This window comes from Akebia trifoliata, unplaced genomic scaffold (assembly GCF_017979445.1).
Source record: "Akebia trifoliata isolate Shusen 1 unplaced genomic scaffold, ASM1797944v1 Contig00660, whole genome shotgun sequence".
Taxonomy (NCBI): Eukaryota; Viridiplantae; Streptophyta; class Magnoliopsida; order Ranunculales; family Lardizabalaceae; genus Akebia; species Akebia trifoliata.
In genome coordinates, this window is record NW_028237136.1 from 1 (window position 1) to 17,387 (window position 17,387).

The 17,387-nt window shown below is 38.4% G+C and overlaps 3 protein-coding genes across 3 annotated transcripts; all 3 read left to right on the plus strand.

Annotated features, from left to right (window-relative positions):
• The first annotated feature begins 2,857 nt into the window (after window positions 1-2,857).
• Window positions 2,858-7,270, plus strand: LOC147381189 (uncharacterized). The gene is made up of 2 exons (XM_086430735.1): window positions 2,858-3,371; window positions 6,179-7,270. Exon 2 carries the CDS (start codon window positions 6,179-6,181, stop codon window positions 7,268-7,270), a length of 1,092 nt encoding a protein of 363 aa, XP_086286861.1. The 5' UTR covers window positions 2,858-3,371.
• Window positions 7,271-9,427: 2,157 nt separating this feature from the next.
• LOC147381190 (uncharacterized) lies at window positions 9,428-13,102 on the plus strand. The gene is made up of 5 exons (XM_086430736.1): window positions 9,428-10,247; window positions 10,407-10,762; window positions 10,859-11,423; window positions 12,057-12,682; window positions 12,944-13,102. The coding sequence occupies exons 1-5, from the start codon at window positions 9,428-9,430 to the stop codon at window positions 13,100-13,102; spliced, it is 2,526 nt and encodes an 841-aa protein (XP_086286862.1).
• Window positions 13,103-13,253: 151 nt separating this feature from the next.
• Window positions 13,254-13,936, plus strand: LOC147381191 (uncharacterized). The gene is made up of 2 exons (XM_086430737.1): window positions 13,254-13,544; window positions 13,865-13,936. Exons 1-2 carry the CDS (start codon window positions 13,254-13,256, stop codon window positions 13,934-13,936), a joined length of 363 nt encoding a protein of 120 aa, XP_086286863.1.
• The last annotated feature ends 3,451 nt before the right edge of the window (window positions 13,937-17,387 follow it).

The window sequence follows — 17,387 nt, forward strand, 5'->3', positions numbered from 1 at the left end:
TCTGATTGCCTTAAAACAATTTGTTGAGTGGTTTAAATTGATTTTTCTTTTTTTCTTTAAGAATGGTTACAACCCCTACACTTTCAACCGAACTGAACTTCGATTTACCGAAGGTAGGGAAAGGTGAATATTACATCTTAGGGGCTTGCCAAAAAAAAAAAAAGAGGGAGATAGAGAGGCTAGAGAAGGGGGAGGGCAATGTTTATGGTCAACCCTACCTTGAAGTTTGGGTCATTTTTTTTCTCCTTTTCTTCTTCTCTTCTTTTTCCTCCTCTAATGCTTATAGATAATACATTTTGTCTAATAAGAGGTTTTAGTATTTAATTTATTCGTAAATTTCATGCAAAAAGAACTCTAAAAACTACTTTCTAAACCCTGATTACACCCCTTAAATCTAGATTTTGCTAGTCCCAAACAAAAGTAAAGTAATGATTATACAAACCACTGTCGTAGGTTACACGAATGCATTTAGTGAATGCAGCACACCCTTAAACCCTTAAGTTACCCCTAGTAGACAAGTTTGACTCGTGAGGGTTGTAGTAAATATAACCACAAAATTCTAACACTTTACAAAAATATATAAATCAAAGTCAACGTATGTAAGGCAAACATAATGACATTTCACAAATCAATCACAGGTCCTTTACGTTTGAGCAAAGTTCTAGTTTCTATTCCTTACTTTAGAAAATTTCAAAACTTGAGTGCCCTTGTAATTTTTATTTTAAAAAACATATTTTTAAGTAACAAGATTTCACCTTTTAACTCTTAAGAATGGTCGATTCTACCTAAGTTCTAACTCAAAACTAAGTATCATATATAGGATTGTGAGAGGTGTGGATGTTCACTTTAATGCCTCTAAAGAGTTTTATCTGTGATATTCCAGCTTACTCACATTTTTACTATTGATGGCTTTCACCCTATTAAAATTATTTGGTCTCATTGGACTCTTTTCTTTTTATAATTTTTAAGATCTAACCTTCTACGTTGACATCTTTCTATTTTTATTTTTCAACTTTTTTTTCACACATCACCATTTTTCTAATGTTCGTTTTATAAAAAAAATAGCTAGTCATTTTCAAGGTAGGCAATCTAATCCTATGGTTGCTTTCCAAGTTATACTAACTTCAGTTCTGCTTTCTTCTAACCAGCCAACCAAAGGACAAAAACGTCATAGTTCACTAGACTCGATTTCCCCTAATATTCTAAACAGAAAAGAGAGTCGTCTCTTATTCCTTAAAATCTTATTTTTACTTAATTAAAAGTGTCGTGAATTTCAAAGTATTCTTTTGATTTTCTTGATAATGAATAAAAAGAACACATGCTCAAAAAAAAATTTGGACATGAGCTTGAGATTTGAAATTCATATGTAGATCTACATACAAGGAGTTTGAATAAAATATTTTACAAGTGTTAAATATTTTTTATCAATTCAATTTTTTTCTGAAAAAATAAACTTACAATGTAATGCAATTGTGAGCTAACCTTACCCCCAAACTTAAACAAAATATTGTCATCAATTTGAATCAATAAGTAAAGAGAAAAGAAGTTAGATCACACTTGAACCGATTTTGATATTAATATCATTGATGTTACAACTTATCTGTAGAGATTGAACAGTTATAACATACATGTGTAGCCACCCCATTTTTGCATTTGCCTAATTCGACAATTCGTCACCCAGTTACTGTAGATTCCTAATGATGATTGTAGAGAACTCGAAGGCTTGTGAGTACTGTCCTTGGTTCCCTTCGTTTTCACTCTTCTCATCTCCTCTATTCGTCACGACTCGACATAGAAATTTACGCACGTTTAGGATCGCCATACATCATACCCGATTTAGTAAGCACGTACGCTTAGGCTCATTACACAGTTCGATAACCTAGAGATCTCGCCACGCTAGGAAAATACGACTTTGAAACATAGAAATAATCACGTTGGGACTAAAAGAAACCTCACGCCAGAATTCGTAAAAATCTGACAAAATGACAAAAATACCCCTCATAAATTTTGGACCTCCGAAAGACCTCGAAAGTACCTCCATTGTACTTAGAATAGGATTTCAAGTCTAACGGGACCCAAACCGACAAAAACAGAAAATTTTAAGAAAAATCATAAAAAGGACCGAAATGCCCCCTTAACCGCCAAACTCAACTTAGAAATCTCGATCTTTAGGAAAATATAATAAAAATTAAAATCAAATAAAAATTTAAACAATTAAAATTTAAAATTAGAATCAAATAAAAAATTAAACAATTAAAACTTAAAAAGTAAAACAAGTAACATCTAATTCAAAATTAAATAATTAAAACTTAAAAATTAAACAAATAAAATTTAATTCAAACAAATTTTTTAAAATCTAATTCACAATTAAACAATTAAAATCCAATTCAAAGCTAAACAATTAAAATTCAACATCCAATTCAAAATTAAATTATTAACATCTAATTTGAAATTAAATAATTAAAACTTAAAATTAAAATTTTTTAAATCCAATTCAAAATTAAAAAATTAAAATCAAATCAAAAGTTAAACAATTAAACCAATAAAATTCAAATTAAATTCAAATCAATAAAACCTAAAACAAAATTTGTAATCGAAACTAGAGTAAACCAATCACAAGTTGAAGTTACCATGCTACGAGTAGCAGGGGATCACCCCACCACCATTTTTCCAAAAGAAAAGAATGCGTATAGAATAAAAAGAAAGAAGAGAATTTTAGAAAGAAATAAAAAATAAAAAAAATAGAAAGTAGCTTTCTATTTAAGAGAGATAACGTTTTCTCTCTAGAGGGGCTTCTCTCTCAACGTGCTTAGGTTGAACGGCTTCATCATCTTCTTCCTCAACGAGCTTAGGTTGAACGACTTCATCATTTTCTTCCTCAACGTCTGGCTGCTCTCCCTTCTTCTTCCCACTCTTCCCATGTTTATTCTCACACAGCCCTTTCTCCATCTTCTTCTGATCTTCAACAAAGTCCTCACAGTCCTTCACTATTAACAGTCCCAAACAGCATGCTCTTGCTGCCCCATTCACGTCCTACAGCCATTACAGGACCTACAGCCTCTTCTTCATGCACACTTCCTTTTCCTTGCTGCTCAAGGGAATGAACCCTACCGCTGTAAAATCAGCAACGCCCCAGCTTTCATCTACGTTGATTGGCTACTGTACCACGTCTTAGCAGCCTCCTCGCTGCACTGCAAAACAGCCATAGTGTTGTCTTCATCATCTCCAATAGTCTCTCTGCAAAACGTGATTGTTGCAGCCATCGGTCCAGCCACTCTTCGATCTTCTCTGTCTCTGTTACACGTTCTCCATACGCGCACAAGCCTTCGAATTCTATCTGAAGGAGACGACTATACTGTTTCATCCTACAGGTGATTTTACTGGTTTATTTTATTCTCTGTTTTTCTCATCTCCTCTCTCTCTTTGTGTGCTAACACTCGCCTTTACGTTGAGGTTCTACGTTAATCTGTAACGTCATAATCATCATGGAATTTGGTATGAGATGGTTTTTTTTATGATGCCATGGGAGGGTTTATTATACTCTTATACGTTTTCTTAGTTTTTTTTTTTTTTTTAGGTATCTTTATTGTATATTGATAGAAGGGAAATCTGCTCCTTTTGTATGTTTATTTTTTTATTTTGTTTTGTTTTGTTTTTTTATCTATCTCCGCATATCGTTAGGATTAAGAGACTTTATTTTATTTTATTTTGTGTCGTTTTTTTATTTTCGTTTTGTAATTAGTAAGATTAGGAAGATCTTTCATATATATATATATTTTCCGTTTTTCTCCTTTATTTATGTATGCTTTGAAGTTTTTTTTTTCTTTTCTTTTCTCTTTTTGATAAGATAGGTACATGATTTTAGTTCACATAGTTTCTATATTTTTTTTAGATTTGTCGGTCAAGAGTGATTTTTGTTTTTAGATAGGCTTCGTTTTTATATTTTTTCCTTCTTGCATGTTAATAGGTTAGGAGAATATTTTCCATTTCCATATTTTTCATCTTTATTTGTTATTGTTATTATTTTGAACCTTAGAAGGGGTAAAGGAATTTTTTTATCATCATGATCATTACGCTCAATTCCAATTTACATGTTTTGTGATGATATTTGAACTCTTTGTGTAATTTTGGGATTTTTTCATGTGGTTAATGTATCCCTTGGCTTGATAAACATGCATGTCATTGAACAATAGTTGCTTTGGAAAGATCGAAAATCATGAATGCATGCCCGTTTGATTATTTTGAGAGTTGATTGTATGGGATTCTTTATTATTTTATTAATTTCCAATTTGTGGATTCATCATAAATTCATAATTCCTTGATTTGGAAACTCCTATTTGTAATCCCATTGGAAAATTCATATTTGGAATTTTCTGATATAGAAATTGCATAATTGCCTATTTAAGGAAGGAATATATTTATAAATTCCTATTTTAGGAATTTCATATCTCACCAATTTCTAATTTAGATGATTTTATAATTTCGTATTTAGAAAGTTTATGAATTTAGAAGTTTCTAACTCAAAATTGTGATCTTTGAAAATTTTCTATTTTGAGAATATTCCATTTTTTTATAAATTTTTAATTTGGGAATTCTGTGTATATCTCTTGAATCCTAATTTAGGAAATTTTATATCCCTAATTTGGAAATGTTAAATCCCAATTTGACAGGTTTCTATTTGTAATCTTCCTACTTAGGATATTCTCATGATTTTCTATTTTGGACAGTTTGAGGAATATTTGCAGGTGGAGTTTCTTAATTAATTTCAGGTCATGGAGCTGATTAGGGCTTTTTCAAACCCTCCCATACTTTGTGGAATTCAAAGAAGAATCACGTGATAATTGAGATAAATTTTAGCCATGGGATTTGGTTGGAAAATCCAACATAAAGTGATGATGATGATTGGACTGTGACCTTGATTGTAATTTTTGTATGTTGACCGTAAGATGATTTTGGATAGTAGTAGAGACCAATCATATTGATTGGGCGGGTTCGGTGCCTAACACCTTCCAAAAACCCGTAACCTGACCCCTTACCCATACCTTTGATCCGTGGATCGACCCATTATCCATTTGGAGTTATTTATGGTTCCTAGACCTAAACTAGGTGGCGACTCCCTTATTTTAAAGTCCCTTATTTAATAAATCGGACCCATATCCACTATTGAGTGAAAACGGGTCGAGGCGATTTCAGTGGCGACTCCATTGGGGACTTTAGGGTCAAACTTGACCCGATCCAAGACTATCCTTAGGTTGACCTTTTGCTCGAGTCAACCTAGTTGACTCAATGAGACTCTCAGATTATGTTAGATTTTGTCCTTTTTTTCATTGTATTGTGATTGGATGTAATCAATTATTGTGTTCATTGTGATTGATTTGATGATGGGATGAATGTGGTTTGTATGGATGAATATTCACGAAAACGCCCCGGGCGCACTTTGTCCTTTTGCACACACTCACGAGCATGCATATATATGTTTGTATCACGACATGTCCTTATAAACCCCCGTAGCCGGATCCAAGCTAACCTGGTCCTTCGGGACACAGGGGATGACAGTGAACGCTACAACTTCAGTACAGTACCTTCGGGTATATCAAACTGGAGCACCACGTACTGCTTGACCAAGTAAAACTGGGATAGTATATCGGTGTTTCGGGCTGAAGTGACCTAAGTTTTGTCCTAACCTAGCCTCAATCATATAGTGAGCTTAGAGCCTCGAATTTAGGTACGGTCCCACTAGGCCACGACTCGAATCAACTAAGAGTGCTCTCAGGTTGCTTTACTTAATTTAACCAAAAGGTAAATGGATGAACCGATCCACACCGTTCAAACTAAACCCGCAATATCGGTCTAACCCAAAGGATATAATTGACAAGATGTGCAGGCCAATTTTTTAAACCCATTAACCCGATTGGTAAATCAATCTTTAGATCGATATATTGGCCAATCGAGTTAATTGGTTTAACAAAATGTCAATGAGGTGATATATTATTTTTTTTATCCATTGGGTAGAGCCGGTCCAAATCCGACAATCAAATTTCTCTATCTTACCAGTTTTATTCAATGGATCAACCTTTCTTTAAGGCAAATGGATGACTCATATTAAAGATCGTACCAAATGAAAAATAGATTTGATTTCTTTTAATGTGTCAGTAATGGAAAGTAGTTGTTTGTATAGATGGCTCATGATGATGTACGATTGTTGATGGATCAAGCCTTAGAAACATTCACCACTGTTGAAAAGTATAATTTTGGTACATATGGACTTCAAAGCGTATTCTCCCTCAAGTCAGTGAACGTCAATTGGAACCTCTTATGCTCCGCAGCCAATTTCTGGGATCAAGACTATCATATATTTTGCTTTGGGTCAGTCACACTTTGTCCAACTCACGAGGATTTCTGTAGCATCATGGGGATAAGTACATCAGGCCCAATGGCCCATCGGTCATTACCATCTCAACATACAGAAGAACTCGCAAGAGGATTAGGGGTTAAGCCTAAGAAAGCAAGAAGATTCATCAATCATGGTTCACTAAACATGAGAAGACTCTTAGAAGTGCACCGAACCCCTAAACCTGAGCATCCCGGGGATTTCGCTCTGGAATCTCATAGGAGAGCTAAAGATTTTACCTTATGCTTGGGGGTATTGTCTACATACTTCTTGGTTTCCTTTAGGATGGGTCATCAGTTACCTGGTTTCTTTGCGGATATTGCCAGACAACTCAAAAATAAGGCTAATCCAGTTCCTATAATACTCGCCGAGACTTTTGAGGGATTATCTAAGGAGAACGCACCAGAAGGAGCAGGGTTTAAAGGAAGCCCATACTTACTTTATATATGGCTGTGCATTAGACTCCGTATTGCAGAATTCCCACGAATTACGAAAGATAAATGGGATAAATTCACAGAAAATGACATATTAGTGGACTTTGCATCTGTGGGAGACTGGAGAAATTGGCTTTCAAGTTTGACTGCTCGGGATGTTAATTGGGATAGATTGGAATCGAGGACAGATGAAGGCATCGTGCTTGCTTCAAAGGGATATGATCACGTAACGCTCACCGGACTATTGAACACATCTTTTTATTGCCCGAGGATGATACCAAGACAGATAAGGCTCCCTTCATGGATCCCCATACGTTCGAGAAATCGATACCCTATTAAAGAACTGAACAGGCAACTGGTGGAACATATAGCTATAGCTTGGGATCAACGATCGTTTGTGGAACTCGAGGACCAGCAAGCATTCAAGAAGCATAAAAGAGGATAGAAGAACATATTTGAAAAAGTAGGATCCCAGATCGAGTCATTTTCATTTTTTGTAATAAAAGGAGAGTCCCCTTATTTCTTTTTGTTGAATTGAATGTTATCTTATTTACAAAAATAAATCAGAAATTGGTACGAACTTTAATGCATAAACAAGGACCTAATTGATAATAAATTACCTCGTAAGACATAAACTTGACCAACACATCTCATCAATTACAAAATGAAGTAATAATGAAAGAAAATGCTATCAAGAGGGAATGTCTATCAATTATTAATCCACCTTTGATGGGGTTACAGGATAATATTGCGCCCAAACTTAAGCGTCCACCACCCACTTGGGGTCGAGAGTCAGGTCGTTTGGGGCGAACGTCAGCACCAAGTGAACCTTCAGAAATGGCCTCCGAATCTGAACTCGCAGAAATCCGCAAAGTCTTAGCAGTGTTTGCAATGGACATAAACAGCATCAAGAACAAAGTAGAAGTGCTAGAACAGATCTCTGAATCGGCAAGAAATCCCCCTGATGATCAGAGGGGAAAAGGACCGGAAGGAAGCATGGCTAGAAACTTGGAAGATATTTACGAGCTTGATGGAAATGAGGAACACTTCCATGAAAGTCCGATACTGGCCAACAGGATGACTCAGTTGGAAACAGCCTTAAAAAATATTAAAGGGATTGATGAAATCGCAGCAGGCATCGAGGCCCTAAATCAGATCCCTAAGATTCGTTTGCCTGAGAAGTTCGTAATGCCAGAAATGGAGAAATTCAGTGGAGTGGGTTGTGCAAAAACTCATCTCAAGGTATATGTCACCAATATGCGCACCTTGGGCCTCAGTGATGAACAAATGACATCGTTGTTCCAACGTACTTTATCGGGATCCGCACTACGATAGTTGATGTCTCAAAATCCAGCTGCAATAGGGACATGGGAGAATATGTCAAAGCTATTCTGGCATCAATACAAATATAGCACAGAGATTGAGACTTCTCGGAGGGATTTGGAATCGACTAAACAAAAGAATGGGAAAACGTTTACTGACTTCATTGGCCACTGGAGGGCTAAGGCTGCGCAAATGTGGGACAGACCATCAGAAAAGGAACAAGTGGCGATCATACTGAAAAATCTCACACAAGGGTATGCTCAGCATTTGGTCGCCCAATACCTCCCCACATTTGAATCTCTGTTACAAGCTGGGAGCCAACTTGAAGATGCCTTTGCCTCTGGGATTTTGTCTAACCCTTCTGACAATAAACCCAAAAAACCCTTCACCAATCCTAAGCCCAACATCAATCATGCCTATATAGCCAACACTTCCACTACCACAATTCAACCCCCAGCGCGAACCAATAATCAAGTGAATTCGGGTAGAACCCCCTTTCGACAATTCACGAATCTAGGAATGACCCTCACAGTTGCTTTCCAAAAACTATTGAAGAAAGGACTCCTCACCCCTCTTCAACCGCGGCCTCTGCCGAACCCCCTACCAGCATCGCATAACCCTGACCTCTTCTGTGAATTCCATCAAAATCCTGGTCATCATACTGATCGGTGTATTACCCTTCGCCACGCCATCCAAAACCTCATCGACGCTAAAAAAATCACCATCCCCCACCCCAACACCACCAAACATCACCACCAATCCACTACCCGTATATCAACCTCCTCCTACCTTGAATATGATATCCAAAATCCAATTACCATTTGATCCAGTCTCCCTCATCCACCCAGTCTACACCAAGCCACCCAGTTATCCCCTCGTCGGAATAGCTTTCACTGACGAGGTCTATGCCACAAACCATGAGCCATTTGACCTAACTGAGGACGAAACTTACTGCTTATCCCCACCCCGCTACGATTGCCCATCATACACCAGTTATCTCTTAGCACAAATGGCCCCAGAAAGTGCATCCTCCTTAACAGGTGAAGACCCTTATTTATTGGCCGAAGAGGATGAACCATTTTCACTCTCTTGTGATGAAGTCAGACATGTAACTCGAGGAGGAAGGGTCTTTAAACCACCAGAACTCAGTGTTGATAACCCTGCAGCCTTGGCAAGAAAGGAAACAGTAGACCATGTTAAGGAAACCATTGAAGAAGACGACGCCGTAATAAAACAGTTAAAAAGGGCAGGTGCCAACATTTCAGTTTAGGGTCTACTAATGGCTTCCACAGCTCATAGGGAAGCTGTTCTCAAAGCATTAAGCGCAGCCCAAGTTTCACTCGACACTTCCCCAGATCAATTGGCCAACCTAGTAGGAGCAACACATGTTGAGAACAATCTGTCTTTTTCTGACTCAGACCTCCCAAAAGAAGGACCAAGCCATACGAAACCGTTGCATATCACAGTTGACTGCAATGGAATGAGAGTTCCTCTAGTTTTGGTAGACAATGCAAGTGCACTAAATGTCTATCCATTGAAGACCGCGACTTGTCTCGGATTCAAGGTAGAAGACTTCAAACCTACTAGTCAAGGTGTCAGAGCTTACGACAATACGAAAAGAGATGTACTGGGAACCTTGCACCTACGAATCTCCACAGGTATAGCAGACTTCCCTGTGGAATTCCAAGTCTTAGATATCCAGTCATCATTTAATTTACTACTAGGGAGACCATGGTTGCATCAGATCAAAGCCGTACCGTCTACTCTACATCAGAAGATTAAATTCATCAAGGACGGTTTAGTAATCACACTTCACGGAGACGCGGAAATCATGGGGATCGTCAACGACATCGAAACTAAGGAAAAGTCGCTACCCGAAATCCAACCCGAACAACGAGAAATACAACTCAGTGGGTTTGAATTTGAAAAGATTCATGCCGTCCAATGGGATAACCCTACAAAAGAGTTTGTTCCTATCGATAACACATTCAGCTGTTGTGTGGCCAGTATGTTCAAAGACATGAGATTCTTCCCGGGCATGGGCTTAGGTCGTAGACAACAAGGGATCAGAATCGCACCGGTCATTCAAGAAGTAGTTGGTACTTTTGGATTAGGGTACGAACCTACCAAAGAAGATTGGGCCCGATATTGGAAGATAAAGAGAGACAAGGCAAATGCGAAAAGACAAGGGCATATCGTCGATTTGATCAATATGAAGCCCTATCGAAAAACCCTTAATGGGCACTTCGTAAAAGCAGGAGAAGACTTTCCTTATTGTGGTTTCCCAAAACCTTTCATTAACCACCTCACGGGTATTCGTCAACCAGGGTTCGAGATCTTCTTTGGGATGAGTTGGCCTGACAAGGAAGAAGATAAGGCATCTAAAGAACTGGAAGAAGCTGACGATTGGCAGATAGCCATCGATTCACTCAACATCGCTCAAATGTTTCTCGAAAAAGTCAATGTGTCAGTCCTGTCAGTCGAAGGTGGTGCTCAAAGCCCACAGTCTGTAATCAAACCCGCAGTTGGGTCACTTTCTAATTACCATGTAATGAGTCCTTTGCTTTATGTTGAGTCTAGTCAAGTTAGTCTTGCTGAGTCTGTCGAGTCCGCAGTTAGTCCTGTCACCCCATCCATCTTTAATGAAATAGAAGAAGTTTCTGATTACCCCGAGTGCAATAATGATTTAACTGATAACCTCACTTCGAAGGAGGAATCTTCTGACGAAGAAACCCCTATCGAACTAATCAAATTACTTGAGCAAGAGAATGAACGTCGGGCTCAACCTGTAATGGAGGAAACAGAACCAGTCAATCTCGGGACTAAAGAAAACCCTCAAGAGATTCGAATTGGTGTCACCTTGTCTCCCGAGGAACGCGAGGGAATAGTAGATTTGCTCAGAAAATTCAAAGACTTGTTCGCGTGGTCCTATGAGGACATGCCTGGGGTGAGTACGGACATCGTTCAGCATAGAATTTCATTGTATCCTGACGCTCGACCAATAAAGCAAAAACTCCGACGCATGAAGCCAGAATGGACTTTGAAAATTAAACAAAAAGTCACCAAGCAGATCAATGCCGAATTTTTGGAAGTGGTAGAATACCCAGAATGGATCGCTAACGTAGTCCCAGTTCCTAAAAAAGATGGAAAAGTTAGAATGTGTGTGGATTTCAGAGATCTAAACAAGGCAAGTCCAAAAGATAGCTTTCCATTACCTCACATAGACGTACTGGTCGACAACACTGCAGGACATGCCATGCTCTCGTTTATGGATGGTTTTTCGGGATACAACCAGATAAAGATGGACCCCCGCGACATGCAAAAGACATCGTTCATCACCCAATGGGGAACTTTTTGTTATAAAGTCATGCCTTTCGGTCTAAAAAACGCTGGGGCCACATATCAGAGAGCAGCTACGACCTTATTGCACGACATGATACACAAGGAAGTTGAAGTTTATGTGGACGACATGATAGTCAAATCCAAGGAACGATCGGGACACGCTGCTGCACTAGAAAAATTTCTTACAAGGATTTAGAAATACCAGTTACGTCTCAACCCACAGAAATGCGTATTCGGTGTGACTTCAGGAAAATTGCTAGGATTTGTGGTCAGTCAAAGAGGGATCGAAGTAGATCCCGGGAAAATCAAAGCCATACAGGAAATGGTACCACCTAAGATTGAAAAGCAGATTCGAGGGTTTTTAGGAAGAATTCAGTATGTCAGCAGATTCATGCTCAGCTCACCAATGTATGTGAACCGATATTCAAGCTTCTCAAGAAGAATGAGCCGACAGTATGGAATGAAGCAATGCCAAAAAGCCTTCGATCAAGTCAAGGAGTATCTCGCAAATCCGCCTATTCTGGTTCCGCCTACCCTGGGTGAACCTCTTCTCCTTTACCTGTCAGTCACAGAAGAAGCTATGGGATGTATGTTGGCACAGTACGACAAAGACAATCATAAAGAGAGAGCCATCTATTACATCAGCAAGAAGATGTTAGAGTACGAACGAAAATATTCAGCTCTTGAAAAGACCTGCCTAGCATTAGTATGGGCTACTCAAAGGCTTCGGCACTACATGCTCTCCCATTCAGTCATTCTGTTATCCCGGATGGATCCTCTAAAATATCTTTTTGAAAAGCCAGCATTGACAGGAAGGACTGCACGATGGTTACTTCTGTTATCAGAATTTGATATCACGCATGTTACACAGAAGTCTATTAAGGGAAGAGCAATAGCAGAGTATTTGGCCGATCATCCCGTAATAGAGGGAATAAGACTTGTCGATCAATTCCCGGATGAAAATATCCTGAACCTCGAAGAAGGATCACGAGACCAAGTTTGGCAATTATACTTCGATGGAGCTGCAAATCAAAATGGGTATGGAATAGGGGCGGTTTTGTTATCTCCCGAAAGGTGCCATATTCCGATCGCTATTAAGTTGACTTTCTCCAATACGAATAATACAGCTGAATATGAAGCGTGTATCGCTAGGCTTGAGGCTGCATTGAATTTGGGCATCACAGAAATTGAAGTATTTGGAGATTCGGCCTTGGTCATACATCAATCGTTGGAAGAGTGGAAAACCAAGGATGCGAAGCTGAAACCTTATCATGAATATCTGTTAAATCTGGTGAGGAAATTCAAAACCATCTTGTTTCAACATCTGGCAAGGGAAGATAACAGATTCGCAGATGCCCTAGCTACTCTCTCTTCAATGATCCATTTACCTCCAGGAATGGAATTAAGATCCATCACAATCGAAGTCAAAGATAAACCCGCATATTGTTACCAGGTCGACATCGTTTGTCGACTCCCTGACGGAAAACCATGGTATACTGATATCAAGAAAGTCCTAGAAAAGCAAGAGTTCCCAATTGAAGCATCTAGGAAAACGACAAACTCTGCAGAGATTCGCATCCCAATTCATACTATGCGCAGGGAATTTATATAAGAGATCATATGACGGAATCCATTTGGCATGTGTTGACGAAAATCAAGCTGAACGGATAATGTCAGAACTGCATTCGGGGGATTGTGGACCTCACATGAGTGGGAAAATGCTAGCCAAACGAATCATGAGGCAAGGGTATTATTGGCCGACCATGGAAACAGATTGTCACTATTTGGTGAAGACCTGCCATAAGTGTCAAATACACGCTAACCTCATACACGTTCCTCCATCTCAGCTAGTTGGTTTGACTTCTCCGTGGCCGTTCTCTGTTTGGGGAATTGATATAATCGGCAAAATCACACCTAAAGCATCGAATGGGCATGAGTATATCCTAGTGGCCATTGATTACTTCACAAAATGGGTAGAAGCCGCTTCGTACGCCGTTCTCACCGCATCTAAAGTTGCCAAGTTCATCCAAGCGCATATCATCAGTCGATATGGGGTACCTTCTGAATTGATTTCGGATAATGGGTCACATTTCAAAGCTGAAGTCATTACACTGTGTTCAAAATTCAAGATTCGTCATCACAAATCATCTCCCTATCGTCCTCAAACTAATGGAGCAGTGGAAGCAGCCAACAAGAATCTCAAGACGATTATCAGGAAAATGTGTCAATCGCACAGGGATTGGTCTGAAAAATTACCATTTGCGCTCTGGGCGTACTGCACCTCAATACGATCCTCCACTGGGGCCACCCCGTATTCACTTGTGTACGGAATGGAAGCTGTCTTACCAGTTGAAATGGAAATCCCTTCCCTCAGGATCCTAATGGAAAGTCAATTATCAGAAGCAGAATGGGTTCTTCACCCGTACGAAGAGCTACATTTAATTGATGAAAAATGACTTAGAGCTCTGTACCACGTGCAAGCTTATCAAAGAAGAGTCGCTCGAGCGTTTGATAAAAGAGTTAAAGTTCGTGACTTGCAAATTGGGGATCTAGTATTTAAAGAGAATCGAGCACCCATTTTCGACCCTAGAGGCAAATTCAAGCCCAATTGGGGAGGTCCCTTCATCATTAAAGAGGTACTGCCTGGGAAAGCTGTTAGACTTCAAGATCACGATGGTGTTGAATTACCAGAACCGACGAACCTTGACCAAATCAAACGGTACTACATCTAAGGAGGCCATCTTTGGCCGAACCAAGTTCCTTGTTACCCAGTTAAATATCTCCCTTCTTAAACCCTCGCAGCCCTTTTCGAAAAAAAGATAAATAAAAATCTTGCCTTTTTTCTTTCTTAGCCCGATCACCCAACCTAGGGGGGGAATGTAATTCGAACTACGTATTGGTCTGATCCCAAAATCTTGGGGTACGTAGGCAACCTGAGAAGTTACTTCAGGCCCGACCACATCAAAATAAAAAAATAGATCCCCCCCCACAGAAAAAAAAAAGATATAGTCAAAATGGGAAAGAAAATTCAAAGAAAAAGAAATTTTTTTTTAAAGAAATGCCACACAAAGGGCATTCGGGTTTTGAGCCTCAAAATCCCTTCTTTTTTGCCCAGTCCTAAGCTACCTATGAAAGCCCTCCTAAGTACCGTGCGAAAAAGTCAAGGAAGGAAACAAAGCTTGATCAGACAGTAACTCTAGAAGTTCAAAAAAGGAAGAAAAGGGAAAATAAAGCCTGCTAAGTTGAAAACCCGAGAGGGCGACTTAGGCAAAAATCAAGGCAAGCTCGCGAGGTTGAAAATCCGAAAGGACGGCCTTGGCAACAATTAGAGTAAAAGAATAAGAAAAATTGTAAGCTCGCTAGATCGAAAACCTGAAAAGACGATCTAGGCAAAAGCTAGAGCATGCTCGCTAGATTGAAAACCTGAAAAGGCAATTTAGGTAAAAATTAAAGCAATCAAAAAATAAAGGGAAATCTTCATTGAGTTGAAAAGTAAAGCGAACTAGAGCATCAGAAGTCTGAACGACCAAGCATTTATTCTCAGCTCAAACCAAGCAATGACTCAGAAACCACATGTATCTTGTCTACAATTGATCTGAATAGTTTTATTTCCCCAAGCGAACCCAAAGGGAAAGAATGTGATATCCAAGATGAATCTCAAGAGTAGAGACTTGGTTCCAACAGTTGAGCCCGACTCATGATCTCCAATAAAATTGAAATTAAGAGTAAACCCTTATTGCACTTGTGGTAATCTAAGACTTCTAATTTTCACATTGAGGGATATCCTTTTTCTTTAGAAGTATATTTTCCCCTACACTAGGGGCAGTTCCTTTTTTCAAACATGTTCAATTATCCTCAGTACAACATCCCCCATCAAACTAGGGGCATTTTTGAAGTTAAGTCAATTTTGACACCCCAAAGGATAAGGTTCACTCTAAATTAAAGGTAACCCTCTTGATAACATCTTTTTGAAACCCCCAGGGTTCAAAGAAAGTTAAAACATTGACCGGACCTTCATAAAATTCAACTTTTTGAAAGTGTTGTTTTGCCAAAAATAATGCATTACTCTTCCACCCCGAGAATGTAGAGTAAGACATTCAGATTTTGCTCAGATGCCGCCGAGGGTCTTCTCGGATTACGCCCAGATTTTACTTAGATGCCGCCGAGGGTTTTCTCGGATTATGCTCAGATTTTGCTCAGACACCGCTGTAGACACCCCATTTTTGCATCCGCCTGATTAATCAACTCGTCAACCCATCGCAATGATTCCCAATGATGGATGTGTATTCCATTGCTTTACTTTGTTACCAGATATGTTTCAGAAATCCGGATGAGGTATCTCGAACTGACAAAACTTTAGAAACCACGCTACACTAGGAAAACACAACCCTAGAAAATAGAAATAGAAATCATCATCTTGCAGACCAAAAAAGAGCTTCACGATAAAAATCACTAAAATTGACCAAATTAGCAAAATACCCCTAACATCAAAACAACCCTAGAGCCTACATTACGCTTAGGAAAATCCATTCGAACCATAAAACAATAAATCGAAACCAAATAAATCATTTCGCCAATTTTAACAGAATCTGACAAAATTACAAAAATGCCCCTCATAAAGTTCACAATCATTTCACATAAAATTTTTCATAAATGACATAAACCAACATTCCCTTTGAATTCCTTACGAAAAATCAATTCTAAAACATCCTAGAACATAAAAATCGACTTAAAACGTGAAAAGTCCTCTCTGGGGGCAAAACGGTAATTTCACAATTTTCATAATTAAAAAATTCGAAATTAATAAATAAAACATTAAATAATTAAATTTAAACATTAATGAAATTAATTTAAAATTTTGAATTAAAAAGATCGATCAATCGGGCTCTCAGGCAAAATTGTTGAGAGTTCGTGAGATATTTCTTTAAGGACCCCTCCATTTGGGGGTCCAAAGAATTAAAAAAATAATGGAAGGGGGTTCTCCAAAAATCAAAGTAAATCAAGCAAGACAAAGGTCAAGGTATTAAAGTCAATCAAGTGAGACTAAAGTCCAATTAAAGTCAATTAAGCAAGACTGAAGTCCAAGATATTAAAAGTCAATCAATTAAGACTGAAGTCAAAACATTAAAAGTCAATCAAGTAAGACCAAAAGTCAAATAGAGATCTAATTAAATAATAACTCTATCTAATAGAGTTCTAATTTAAAAACAATTCTACCTAAAACAATTTGAATTAAAACACAATTCTACAATTCTAATTAAAACACAATTCTACCTAAAACAAGTCAAACTAAAACACAACTCTAATTAAAAGATCTCTAATTAAACACTAACTCTATCCAAATCAATCCTAAAAAACATCTATAAATAGAGTGCTCACACCCTATTTTCGTATCAAAATATAAACCTTAAGAAAAGTAGGTCTAGAAGCTCCCCTATCCCCCTATAAACCCTAGTTTTGGAGCCCCAACTCCTTAACTAACATCCCTCCTTCAATTTTAGTCTAGAAAACACCCAAAAGCCTTCTAAAAACACTCCCAAATCCGCAACGAATTTGAAGAGTTCAGATTCAAAAACAAGGAGATACCTTGTCTCGGAGATCCGAAGACAAATCCGGAAACAGAACGAAGCAAGGGAACACGGTACAAGGAGCTCTTTTTGTCAGATCTGAGGGAATAAAGTCTTTGCATCGGAAAGGTATTTTTTTTATTTCTATTTTTGTCTAGGTTTTAGCAATGTAATTTACTTGGAAATTTAGTAGAGACCGACTTTGGCCGGGCGGGGTTGGTGCCTAACACCTTCTAACCCCGTAACTTGATCCCCGAATTCAGTTTTTTTTAGTTTTAGATTAGTTTTTATCCGTTTAGAGTCATTGATCGATTCCTAGACCGTAATAAC